Source organism: Bubalus bubalis, chromosome 7 (genome assembly GCF_019923935.1).
Source record: "Bubalus bubalis isolate 160015118507 breed Murrah chromosome 7, NDDB_SH_1, whole genome shotgun sequence".
Taxonomy (NCBI): Eukaryota; Metazoa; Chordata; class Mammalia; order Artiodactyla; family Bovidae; genus Bubalus; species Bubalus bubalis.
Window position 1 is genome coordinate 52,406,905 of NC_059163.1, and position 14,427 is coordinate 52,421,331.

Sequence of the window (14,427 nt, forward strand, 5' to 3'; positions counted from 1 at the left end):
GAGAGGACATTTTATATAGAAGGCTCCCCCAGTGGCTCAGCTGTAAAGAACCCACCTGCCAATGCAGGAGACTCAGGAGACATGAGTTCCATCCCTGGGCCAGGAAGATCCCCTAGAGAAGGAAATGGCAACCCACTTCATCATTCTTGCCTGGAAAATCCCATGGACAGAGAAGCCTGACAATCCATCTCAGAGTCACAAATATGTCTGAAATGATTTGGCGACTAAACAACAACAATTTTATAAAGAGGAAAAAGCAAATTATCCCCCCCACCCCCAAAAAAACTGAAAGAAGATGGCATGAAATTGAGTATGGTTATGGCTGAGATACGCCATGTGGGGCAAGACTGGGTCAATTGGAAAGATGACAAAGATCATGAAAGAGCTGATGTGCTATGCCATGGTTTTCAAACTCGGTCTTTAGGGAAAGGATAGTCATTGAGGAAAATTTTGATCAGAGAAGAGACATCACATATTTTTTTACTAGTAGTGTCATGGAGGCGATATAGGAGTTGGTGAGGCTAGAAGCAGCAAAGCTAGAAGAGGCCATTCCAAATGCCATTGCCAGTGAGGATGGAGAGGGGAAGAAAAGTCAAGAACTGTAAGATAGAGTCCGCAAGACCTGGTCAGCAATTAAAATGCTGAATATGAGGAAGAAGTTCAGACTGAGACTATAAGTTTGACAACTGGCAAAATGATGGTGCCTTTTACCAAGTCTAGAAACAGAGGAGGCAGAATTTTGAATATTTGAAGCCATGGCCTACACGAGCCTTTGAAATTGTATTTTCAATGTCTGTACTTCTATTACATTTAAATACTTTCTTTCTACACAGTAGTAAAAAAAGAACTGCAAAATTATTTTGCAGAGTAAATGAAAATATCGCTGTCCACAGCAGTGTTCTGTGAGGATGGTGAAAAGGTCATAAAGGAAAAAATCAACTAGCATACTTTAACTTAGGCACCTTATTTTATAGTAAAGAAAATGAATAGGGAAATTCTTTGAATCCCTTTTATTAGAAATATATATACAATATGTATACATATATATGATTTGTAGTCCTTAATGCATTAAGGATACTCCATTTATGTTGATTTACAAAATAATTCTTTATGTTAAAAAGGTAAAACTTTATCCTTATTATATGTTGGCTTGCAGGCGTTCTCAGTCGCTTCAGTCTTGTCTCTTTGCAGTTCCATGGACTGTATCCCGCCAGGCTCCTCTGCCCATGGAATTCTCCAGGCAAGAATACTGGAGTGGGTTGTTAGTCTCGATCTTCCTGACCCAGAGATCAAACTTGCATTTCCTGAAGCTCCTGCAATGCAGGTGGATTCTAAAGAATCCATTGCTGAGTCACTGGGGAGTTCCCATTATATATTGTGCATGAGAATATTTATTTTTAATATGTATTGGGGGAGCAAAATATAAATTTATATCAGCATAGTTTATAAATTCTCATAAGTTAGTTGGTAAGCTGGTTTCTATTAGTACTTAGAGAACAATTTAGGATTTTGAGTTGGTGATTAATAATCTCCATGTTTCTAACTAACCCAGGGACACTAGATCTTTAATAACCTGTGCCCAGGCTGCACTTTGACCTCTTAGGGTTCTAGGGCATCTGATGTGCTCTGGATGCCATTCTTAACAACTTGGTATGGGATGGGACACTAGAAGCTCCTCATAAGATAATCTAACATGTAATAGCAGAAGTGAGAACTTCTTCATTTTCTCCCTTGTCAGAGTCCCAAACTGAGCATGGAGCCATGACTTGATGAAACATTACCTCGAGGAACATAAATTGCTCCTGGTACCACTAACCAGCCTCCCTTTGGAAACATTCTCTCCCTCGTCTGTCAGGCAGGGGATGTCTCTGGACTGTACTTAGTAAGCCCTGAGTAGCTATTTGTTAATTGAACCAAACGGTCCCACTAAATCCATGAGAATCAATGTGCATTCATTCTCCTCTTCCTTTTTTTCTTTGGTTTCCTTTACTAGTGCTTTGGGGAGAGAAGAATGTCTTCAGCTTCCTCACAAGAGTAAGCTGAATCATTATATATCGAAGGAATACACTTCAAAGAGAGAGACAAATCTTCTACCTGCCAGTGGTTCTAAGGACCAGAACAGTCCCAAATCCGGTCGAGGATAGATAAACTCTCCAGTGATATCAAAATCTGATTGATTTGAAACCCATAATCAGTGACTGTCATGATGGGGTATGTTTAGTTTATCCTTTGAGGACTTTGTATCCTGTCCTTAAACATATAGGCAACTTGATCTTGTTTAAGTGTGCTAGAGTTAGACTCTCAGTCATATCTGACTCTTTACAATCCCATGGACTGTAGCCCTCCAAGCTTCTTTGTCCTTGGGATTCTCCAGGCAAGAATACTGGAGTGGGTAGCCATACCTTTCTCTAGGGGATCTTCCTGACATGGGGATCGAACCCCGGGTCTCCCATATTGCAGGCAGATTCTATACCATCTGAGCCACCAGGGAAGCCTTTGATTCTTGTTTGGGATCCCCAGATGGGCTATACTTTTTAAATCAATGCATTTTCATTAGGAGGAAAAATAAAAGATAAAAGATAAATAAAAATAAAAAATAAAAGATAGATAAATTAGAACAAACAGAATATATAAAAATTCAAAAATTTAAAAGCATCAGGAATCTCATACTGAGAGGAAATTTCATGTATTCAATATATGTTTATGTTTCATGTTTCCAAATCATCACAAGGAATCAAAGACCAAAACTTAAAAATACCATGAAAAGTGATTGTATGAAAACACAGTTCATACTGATTTTATTCTTCTTCTTAACTCTTTCTGATTTTATGTGCACTGTATTTATCAAACATGTGTTGAGTGTCTACCGGGAGGAAGATTTTGGGTAAGGAGCAGCAATTCTTTTGTGGTAGAATGGTAACGAATAATATTATCAGATTCAAAGTTTCCAACTTTGAATAGGAACACCAAGTGCCATGTAAACAAAAATAACTTAGAAAGTATTTGTTGACTTGAACAAACTTGACTGATGACAAATGGCACATGTAGGTGTTTTGGGAATAATCCCAGGAAGCACAGTGTTTTTGTTGTTGCTGAGAGTAAAGCAAAACACAGCGATGACTAACTTGTCTTAAAATATGTGCGTGACAGTCTATTTGTGCTACACAGTGAGCAAAATTATTAGCATCTTGATCTTTCTGAAGAGATGTCATCGACAGTTTGATTTTACTCTTTGTATTGTGAGCTCACATACTACTTAATATTACCATTAATATCAAAATTACAGGGGTGAAGACAGTAGAGCTTGTTGTTTGGATGATTAGCTCCAATTAATTAATATATTTTAATACATTAATTATTATTATCTTTTCTTCTTAGAGTAAGTGAATGATATTTAATACACAATCATTTGGGAAGTGATAGCAACAGACAGTAGCTGAAGGACAAAATGTCCAGGGAGGACAGCCAAAGCAGGGGACCATAATGAGCAGGTTACTGCTGAGTACAGTTGGGATTTCATCCCATGGAGGTCATCTGGGAAATGGTGTAGAGCATGCCTGAGAGTTGTGTCCATTGAGAGAGAGATAAAGTTGAGTTATATTTCCTCCAACTCATCAGTCATTTGTTGATGGCTGTTCCCAGGAGCACAGACTTTTCTGCAATTCCTTTCCGACTTGTGCAGCCAGGGAAAGCCCTCAAGGAGAGAATCACAGGAGCTTGCACCAGAACAGCCCAGCATGGCGAGGAATCATGATTGTCAAGAGAATATGGACAAAGGGCTGGCAGCAGATGCTCCATTGGTCTTCTATGGATGTATACTATTGTAAATGTTGTTAATGTAATTATTTAAACTATCAAACTTTTGACTTGGAATCATCATTTATTTTAGTAAAAGTGATGGAAACAATATTTTGCACGTAACTCGGAATTTCTCTCCTCTCCAGGAACTTTCCTGCCTCTAGACCTGAAAACCTACTTCCATTTATTTCAACACTCTTCTCACTTGACATAATTAAGGATAGTCCCTCCTCCTTCCCTCCGTGTATATATTGTGAGCCTTTTTAATGAATGCATTACATGCTTACCCAGGAATATTTCTCTTTTATTGATCTTGTCTCCTAAAAATTCAGCTGCTCCCTTAGTCCTTTCTGTCTGCAGTGGCAGATGCTTAACTATCTTCTACCTTAAACCAGCAAGCAAAAAACTGTCTCTCCAGTTCCCCCACCTTCCCCTGTTGCTAGAGTCCCCTTCTCTTTCACAATCAAGCTTCTCAAAGAGTGTATAAAATCACTCCAGCCTTTTCCTCTTCTAGAAATCCCCTCTCTCCCAGCTGGTCACTGCACACATTTTTTATTTTACTGATGGCTCCCAGGTCTCTAACTTCAGTTACTGTTCCATACCTCAGATTACTGGATTTCTTAGCAGCAGTGACTGCATAACTCATTTCTTCACAGGGGTGTAAGTTGCCTTTGAAGACTAGTCTCTAGTTTTCGGGACACTTTATTTTCCTCTACTTTTTGCGAATATGCTTAACAGGAGAATATCCCTTGCAATGCATATGTTCTTTATCTATGTTTATGAAGTCAACGAACTTTGAAATCATTTTCTTTAGGGCAACTTTGCATACCTGTGTTCTGTGTCCTGAGGTGTTTCTCTTACTGCTTAGAGCTTTGAGGGTAATCTTATTTTTTTCTCTTTATATTCTTAGTAGGCATCTCATTGCATTCCTTAGGATGACCATATTCTACCTTACTTTTTACTTGTCATGTGGTGTGTAAGTGGGTATTCTTTCATATTCTTAGCATGAATATTTTCATGTATTTTTATCATCACTCTTTTCTAACTTAACAACTCCAGACTGAGGAGAATACTTCCATTTGCCTATATTTGGGTGAAGACTACCTTAACATTTTAATTTCTCTCCTCTAGTACATTTTAAGTCAATATCTATAATGACTAAAATTTTATTCAGTTGTTTGAGTCAATGTGAGAGTATGATTGATTTGGTATGAGTAAGAGGAAAAAACATATATAAGTCAGACCCAGGACCAGCTATATAAGTTGTGAGACCCAGTCCAGGATGAAAATGTAGGGTGTTTTATTCAGAACATAATTAAGAATTTCAGGGAAGTGGAAAGAGAACATTAGACCAAGCACAGGACTTTTCTGAGCACAAATTGTATAGCTATGGAACAGACCCTGTACAGATATTTGGGGGCAGGTGGCAGCTGAGAATTAACTTTATAGATGAGTTTCAAAACAAAATTTAATGAGTACCATTTTTTGGAATAAAATAGTGTATAAAATAACAAAGTTGAATGAATATATTTATTTGGAACACCATACTATGCTTTGGCACAGAGTATTGTGGAGAGTAGAATATGTCATTAATAAGAAAACAGTTTTAAAGTAATTCTTGACTGAGATCCAATACTTTGTTTACCTTGCATGCTCAGGAGCCAGATTGCATGGGTCCTAAAACCTGACTATGTCTACTCTACAGAGTGTGCGTCTTGGGGCACATTTCCTTAACTTTCCATATGTCAGTGTTTAAGTGTATTGGGATGATAGCAGAGACTCTATCTCACAGATTTGTCATGCAGTTATTATATGTTAAGACCTTTGAAGAGTAAACGTTCAGTCTACTCTGTTATTTCAAAATTCTTTTGCTTTAGTAGATACTGTATCCTAATTGCTGTCTTATGGTTGTGAATTAATGTCCAGTATAATGTTAAAATATTTCATGATATTGTTTGTGTAGAGTTACACATTTGTCACTTAGCAGTTGAGGCATTAAGTTCATGATGGTAGAAATTAATGATGTTATTTTTTTCTTGTAAGAATATTGAAAGGGCTTTATTTTTAATTTTTTACTTTGAGCTTTCCCCCATCGCCATTTGGCTTATTTGAAAATCAAAAATCTAAATCATCTGTTTAGCAGAGCAATCCAGTTAATTATGCTACACTTTATAAGTTACATAACTTCCAAATCTAATTCAATTTAATTTTAGCAGTTCAGGCATTCTTAAATACATTTAAAAGCAATCTTTTTTGGAAGTAATCCTTGTGATTAAGGAATGTTATTTGCTTTTTTGTGTCACTGAATGATAAACCTTTTTATATTGATATGAATTATGTTTATTTATGGTGATTAGCAATGTGTTTGTGCGTTATTGAGAAGATACAGTAGTTTACAGTCTACAAACTAAATCTCTACCATCATGAAATACTATCTGAAATATTTGGTTTAATGATCAATTTTAGGACTGTATCAAACAGTAAGGATAGTAAGTGTATTTTATTTTCTATACTGGTACATTTAAGATAGTTTCTGAGAAACCATTCTGAGCTCAAAACAAAAGGCTCTAGTCAGGTATAGTTTCTAAAAAGAATGTCATAATTTTTCTGGGCATTTAGCATTTAGGACTGTGAGACCCTAGGGAATAATTAAGCCATATAGCTATATTTGTTGGTTGTGAATGTTAAAAAGAAAGCAAACAGCAATGTTCTCGATTATCACAGAACTTTCTCACCATGCCGTGTTCTTGACCCCTTCTGTTGCCTCTGGGTCTCATAATATAATATCTATATTCAATCTCTTTTTCTCATACCAGACAGTATTACTGAAGTCTTCACTAACATCTATGTGACCAGTTTTGGCCCTGTCTCAGATACAGACATGGTAAGTTTTTCATAATATTTTTACTTCGTATAATGGGAAGTGTGGGAGATAATTCAAAATAAACACATATTTTTAGTGTTATAGATTACGTGTCTGTCTCATGCCTGTTTTGCCTGTTTGCTGTGCATAGTCGCTCAGTCATGTCCGACTCTTTGCAACCCCATGGACACTAACCTGCCAGGCTCCTCTGTCCATGGGGATTCTCCAGGCAAGAATACTAAAGTGGGTTGCCATGCCCTCCTCCAGGGGATCTTCCCAACCCAGGGCTCTAACCCAGGTCTCCCACATTGCAGGTGGATTCTTCACCATCTGAGCCACCAGGGAAGCCCCATGCCTGTATTAGTTTGCCCAAATACATGGAGAGTTAAGGCTGTTAATCTGCTTGTAGAATGGTGTACCATTGTAACTTAAGTGGTCAGATTAACTCTTTATATTTTATATTATTTTCAAAGCTTTCTACCCAGCTACAGTGTGGCAACAATTGTGTAAATAAAGTAATGATATTACTGAGAAGCATTTTCTAAGATTAAAACCCCTACTTGACTTCCATACGTCTGTACAGTTTCATAGATAACTGCTTTTTACAGGTTGTGGTCATGATCAGTGTTACAAATGGAAACCTTCTACTGCCATTGAATCAGGTGGATTTCTGGTCATACTGGTCGTATCAATAAATACAGTACAGGTGGCAGAGCATGAGATGGTTAGATAGCATCACCAACTCAATGGACATGGATCTGAGCAAACTCTGGAAGATAGTGAAGGACAGGGAGGCCTGGTGTGCTGCAATCCATGGGGTTGCAAAAAGTCAGACACAACTTAGCATCTGAACAGCAACAAACACTCCTCATTTATAATAGATATATATAAATCAATCTAAGAAAACTAAAATCTTAACACTTGAATTCTATGGAACTGGTCTTTATTTTTCTTTAAAATGAGATCAGGAGAAGAGGGAGAGTGGTCCGTTGGGTTAGAAATCAGTGCACTAGACCAATCATCACTAAATTCTTGGTTAAGCATAAGAATTTATTAGTCTACTTGCAGCATCTTCTACTGCTACCTATAGTGCTGTACTATAGAAATTTTTTCTTTAAATAATTTTTCATCCACCTTTCTTGCTGTCATAAAATGAGAATTAGAGGAGATGCCCTTGTCCCAGGCTTTGCCTGGCCGTCCTCCATCATGTCATCCTCCGCAGTTTCTTCCTTTTATCTGATATCCCATGGGGAAGGATGACAAGCATGGATGTTTTCCATCTGGATAAACATGGGTTTAAAACTAAAGGTTTTCCTTTCTTGCAGATGCTCATAAACAAGATTGGCCAGTTTTTTTGAACTATACTATAGTTAATTTTCAATATTGTGTTAGTTTCAGGTGTATAGCCTAAGGATTCAGTTACTTTGTTTTCAGATTATTTTCCATTATAGGTTATTATAAGATATTGAACACAGTTCCCTGAGCTATAAATCCTCATTGCTTATCTATGGCATGTATAGTAGTTTTTATCTGTTAATCATATATTCTTCATTTATCCTTCCCCCACCTCTGTTAATCATATATTCCTAAATTATCCTTCCCCCACCTTCCCTTTGGTAACCTTAAGTTTGTTTTCTATGTCTGTGAATCTGTTTCCATTTTGTATATACATGCATTTGTATTATTGCTTAGATTCCACGTATAAGTGATATGATACAGTATTTGTCTTTCTATCTGACTTACTTCACTTTATACTTAAGTATAAAATTTTCTAGGTCCATCCCTGTTGATGTAAATGGTGATATTTCATTTTTTTTGTGGCTGAGTACTATCCCATAATGGCAACCCACTCCAGTACTCTTGCCTAGAAAATTCCATGAATGGAGTAGCCTGGTGGGCTACAGTCCCTGGGGTCACGAAGAGTCGGACATGACTGAGCGACTTCACGACTTCACGATGACGACTGTCCCGTTGTGTGTGTGTGTGTGTGTGTATGTCACATCTTCTTAAGCTGGTTTTCTATTGACAGACACGTGGGTTTTTTTCCATGTCTTGGTTATTCTAAATAGTGCTGATGTGAACATTGGGGGTGCATATGTCTTTTAAAATTAGAGTATTTGCTTTTTTTCAGATATATTTCCATGAGCGGGATGGCTGAATCATATGGCAACTCTTTTTAGTTTTTTGAGGAACCTCCATACTGTTTTCTGTAGTGACTGCATCATTTTACATTCCTATAATTATACAATTTATTGGGACATGCCTACCTTTCCTTTAGGAGTTAATTATGCAATTTTATCACAAAAATATGTTTTTCTTCCACCCAGAGCCACTTCTCTGACCTCACAGTCAGAGAACTTGATGAACTTGGATGGCTGAAGATATCAAGTACAAGAGGGGTGAAAGTGAAAGTCACTCAGTCGTGTCCAACTCTCTGTGACCCCATGGACTATACAGTCCAGTAATTCTCTAGGCCAGAATACTGGAGTGGGTAGCCATTCCCTTTTCCAGGGGATCTTCCCAACCCAGGGATTGAACCCAGGTCTCCGCATTGCAGGTGGATTCTTTACCAGCTGAACCACAAGAGAAGCCTAAGAATACTGGAGTAGGTAGCCTATCCCTTCTCCAGCAGATCTTCCCAACCCAGGAATCGAACCAGGGTCTCTTGCATTGCAGGCTGATTCTTTACCAACAGAGCTATCAGTTTTGGGGAGGTGATTGATACCAAACACTGTAGATCTTTGAAGTTCTTTCAAATTAATATGTGAAACCTTAAATGCTTTCCCTCCAACTTTAACTTCTACATTAAGTGAAAGTGAAGTCTCTCAGTCATGTCCGACTCTTTGCGACCCCATGCACGGAGTAGCCTGGTGCAGGCTACTCCATCCATGGGATTTTCTAGGCAAGAGAACTGGAGTGGGTTGCCATTTCCTTCTCCAGGGAATCTTCCCAACCCAGGGATTGAACCCAGGTCTCCCGCATTGTAGACAGATGCTTTACTGTCTGAGCCACCAGGGAAGCCTTCAACTTTTACATTAGTTGGCAGTAAAGCTAATATTTCTGTGCAGCTTGTCATAGTAAATGCTCCCATGTATTAGAGACACAGTGAGAATGAACACCTGACCTCTATGTGGAGCCAAGTGCAGAGAATCAGAATTGTGCCAAGCACAGTTGAAAGAGTAGCAAAATATTATATAAATTATGGTTCTTATATGGTTACCTTTGGTGTTTTATTACCAGCTAAAACAGAAAGGCAAATGGTATAGGACCCCAAAATATCAAAGTTTTCGATGTAGATTTTGTGTAGTGAATATTTGTGCTAACAGAACTGTGTTAAAGTTTTTGTTTGTTCATTTTGCAAAGTGAATTATTTTACCTCAAAAAGTGGCTAATACAATATTGTAAAGTTTAAAAGTAAAATAAAATTTAAAACAAACAAACAAAAACAAAAACAAAGTGTATATATCAAAATATATACTTTTCTTAGACACATAATGTTTGCTACTTGAGGGTTTTAGACAAACAGTTATGTATTTTTGGCAAAATGTATGAAGTGACTCTTTTCCAGTGGTGATAATGGATTAAGCTAGTTCTCCTCCTTTTGTTCTGACCATTCTTTGGGATTACCGAAACATTTAGAAATCTGGTAGCTTCAATTCAAAGTGGATCAAGACTTGACTATAATACCTGAAATCATAAAACTCATAGAAGAAAATATGAGAGAGAAGCCCTTTGACATTGGTCTTGGTGATGATTTTTTTAAACCTGACACAAAAGCAAAAATAAACAAGTAGGACTGATTGTATCAAACCAAAACCTTCTACTCAGAAAAATAAATAAATCAATAAGCTGAAAAGGTAATGTACAGAATGGAAGAAAATTTTTGCAAATTATATATCTGATAAGGGGTTAGCATCCCAAATATATAAAGAACTGCCACTACTCAATAGTAAAAAAGCAAAACAAAACAAAAACAATCTAATTTAAATAAGGAAGAAAAACTGAATAGACATTTATTCAAATAAGACATGCAAATGACCAACAGGTACATGAAAATATACTCACCATCAATAATCATCAAGGAAATGTAAGTCAAAACCAGAATGAGATATCGCCTCACACCTGTTAGAAAGACTGTCATCAAAAAGACAAGAGATATACAGTGTGATATCACTTATCCACTTATATGTGAAATCTATAATGTAAAATAAACTAATAACAAAAAAGAAACAGACTCAGAGATATAGAGAACAGACTAGTGGCAACCAGTGGAGAAAGGGAAAGGAGGAGGGGCAAGATATGGGTACAAGATTAAGAAATACAAGCTACAATGTCTAAAACAATTAAGCTATCAGGATATGTTGTATAGCATATCACAGGAAATATTGACAGTATTTTATGATAACTTAAAATGGAATATAAACTTCAAAATTGTGAATCATTATGTTGTATGGATGAAACATATACATCAACATATACATCAACTATACCTCAATTTTTTTTTAAAGGCAAGAGATAAATGTTGTTAATGATATGGAGAAAAGGGAACTTTTATGCACCATTATTGAAACTATAAATTGGTATAATTGCTATAGAAAACAGTATGGATGTTCCTCAAAAAATTAAAAATGAAACTTCTGTATTATTCAGTAATCCATGTCTGGTATATATCCAAAATGAAAACAGGATCCCCAAGAGAAATCTACACTAGTTTTTCTGTTTTGTTTTGTTTTTGGCCACCCTGTGTAGCGTGTGGGATCTTTAGTTCCCTGACCAGGGATTGAACCCAGACCCTGGCAGTAAAAGCACTGAGTCCTAACCACTGGATCACCAGGGAATTCCCTGCACTCCTGTTTTATTCACTGTTTTTCCAATAGCCAAGATATGGAAATATGATGTGATATATATATTAATATATGTACATATATCACACAGGGAGAATAAAAACTTGGCATTTTTGACAACATGGATGGACCTTGAAGGCATTAAGTGAATAAACCAGACAGAGGAAGACAAATATTGCATTGTATCATTTTCATGTGGCATAAAAAAGTCATACCACAGAGAACTGATAAATGGTTGTCAGTGTGGAAAATAGAGGTTGGTGAAAAGGTAGAAACTTTCAGCTAAAAGACAAAGTCTGAGGCTCTAATGTAAAGCATGGTGACTACAGTTGGTAACACTGTATTGAATAATTGAAATTCACTATAAGAGTAGACTGTTGCTGAAGGTGAAGCTCCAATGCTTTAGCCACCTGATGCAAAGAGCCGACTCATTGGAAAAGATTCTGATGCTGGGAAAGATTGAGGGTAAGAGGATAAGAGGGTGACAGAGGATGAGATGGTTGGATGGCATCACTGACTCAATGGAAATGAGTTTGAGCAAACTCTGGAAAATGGTGAAGAACAGGGAAGCCTGGCTTACTGCAGTTGATGGAGCTGCAAAAAGTCTAGACAAGACTTAACAACTGAATAACAGCAAAAGAGTAGAGCTTAAATGTTCTTGCCCAAAACAAATAAACAAATAAATAAATATGAGTGATGGATGTGTTACCTAACTAGACAGGGGAGGAGTTTTACTATGTATATCAAATTACCACTATGATTTCTTCAAATATCTTATATATTTTTTGTCAATTATACTTCAGTAAAGCTGAATTTTTTTTTTTTTTTGGAAAAAAGAAACTGTCATCATTTAGTGTTTCCATATAGGAATTCCTTCTAGGCATTTGATGGTAAATTTATATATTTTTACAAATCCTAAATTCTGGGAAAAGGCAAATAAGAAAATGGGAAAAAGCATTTTAATTGTCCTATAAGAATCAAAGATTTTCAGAAGGAATCCACTGATGTCAAGTTGAAACCCAGGGCAGGGAATGCTGATGTGTGAAGCTGAACACTTAAGGTTAAGGACAGTGTGTCCAGAACTGGGACACAACTGTGTCTGAGCGAAGCTGTCATGATAAAGCAGTCATGCATCTAAGCAGTTGTGTGTTTGTGTTCCTGTCTGCTGCTGTGATTCTTAAAAATGAAATAAATATTAATAAGATATATGCAAAAATAAATAAAAAAATAAAAGCTGGTAGCTCATGTTAAATGATTGTCATTAGCAACAGAACAAATTTAAACTCTCTCGTATCTGAATTGAGTTTAGAATGTTGGTCTTTTAAGTGACTTTAGCCCAAGAATTTAAAAAAAAATTAACAGGCTCAAGATAAGCTTTCATATTTGGTGGGATACACATTACATTAAATGTGAAAATGCACTCATTTAGTGCAAATTCATTTAGTGCAAACTCTATAGGTTGAATTGAGTTGAGTAGGCAACATTGAGTTGGCAACATTTAAATTAAAAAAAAAACATGTTTTGTTTTCTTTATGTATTTTGGATTATGTGTGTATGTATGTGAGCACGTGCACTTGTATACACTATAAATTACCCTAAAATGAAATATATAAACATCTCTGCACCCTCTTGAGCGGCTCAAGACCCTAGATGTTTTTTCCTAGCATATACTGTCCTCGAATCACCTAGCCTAACATCGTCCTATAGAATTCTCTTTGGTCATGTCAAATTTTCTACTTGAATTCCATCTTTATGTACCTTGTTTACTCATTCCTACCAACAGTTGGCTTGAGGGCAGCCTAATTAATTGCGAGACCATCAACTGGGCACATATTCTATCGTCAGCATCCAGTTAGAGGAAAGAATCCATAACAGTAATTAGAACAGGGAAAATTTAATGAAATGAATTATTAATTCAGACAAGATGGTTAAATAAAAATGTAAAAGGATACTCTAAGCAATGTAGATTTAGCAAATGCAGAAAGTGCAGCATCTGCTTCTCGGGTAAGCATCATGAACAAGGAAGGAACTCAGGACTAGAAGGGAGTCCTTTCCCCCAAGGCCAAGATTTAGAGCTCACCGGAGAGGACTTTGTGGCTAGAGGAGGATACACCTGCCACTGGTGAAGACACAGCCAGGTTAGAAACGTATGAAGGTACATGCTGAAGCTGGTCAGAGGAATATTGTGCCTGCTGGCTGAAAACTCACAGCATGGCAGTCCTTTGAAGCTGAACCAAAGGGTAACAATGCAGCTAAATCAGGAAGAGAACCAGGAAAGAAAGCCCTCTTTATTTGCTAAAAACGTGGCAGTATCCTCTAATGACAAGGTCTAACATTACATGAGCTGATGAAGGAGCAGAGTGTACAGAGTGCTTCTCCCATGTCTCAAAGAAAGGGAAAAGAGGATGAATTTGGAGCTGAAGGGTCATTCACAAATAATACATATATATCATAGTGTGTGATATGAAGAGGATTTTGAGGGAAGAGTCCAGAGATAGTTTGATCACTAAACAGCTACTGTTTGAGTTTTGTCCAAATCTAGAGAAGAAAATGAAAGTTGCTTAATCTATATACATGTGTAACACAGACACAGCTACTCCCTCATATTGTAAATCTGTTAGAGAAGACAGAGCTTAATTTCTACACATGTGAAATAGAAATGATTTGGCCTTCATGTTGTTCACATGGAATGATTTTAAATCGATATTACTTTTGTTGGAAAGCAAGGAAAATAATGAGCAAAAGTTTGAATTCATGTTAGCATGGATGGCCAGGTCAGGAAATGAAACTTATGTGTGCTACTCTAAACATAAAGAAATTTATTATGATACAGAGGGGCAGGATACTCATGTTATTACTGCCCATACATAAAACTGGATATGAAGGTATCTAATTCATATCTTACAGAAGCAGTTTGTTAAT

The 14,427-nt window shown here is 36.9% G+C and overlaps 1 protein-coding gene across 7 annotated transcripts in view; it reads left to right on the forward strand.

Moving 5' to 3' along the window:
• GABRA2 (gamma-aminobutyric acid type A receptor subunit alpha2) overlaps positions 1-14,427 on the forward strand; it is a 160,611-nt gene that overhangs the window by 50,790 nt on the left and 95,394 nt on the right. For all 7 annotated transcript variants that reach the window (XM_006056287.4, XM_025290095.3, XM_044945911.2 and 4 more), the window contains exon 4: positions 6,615-6,682. In XM_006056287.4, coding sequence (XP_006056349.2) covers positions 6,615-6,682 — 68 coding nt within the window. The remainder of the gene's footprint in view (positions 1-6,614; positions 6,683-14,427) is intronic.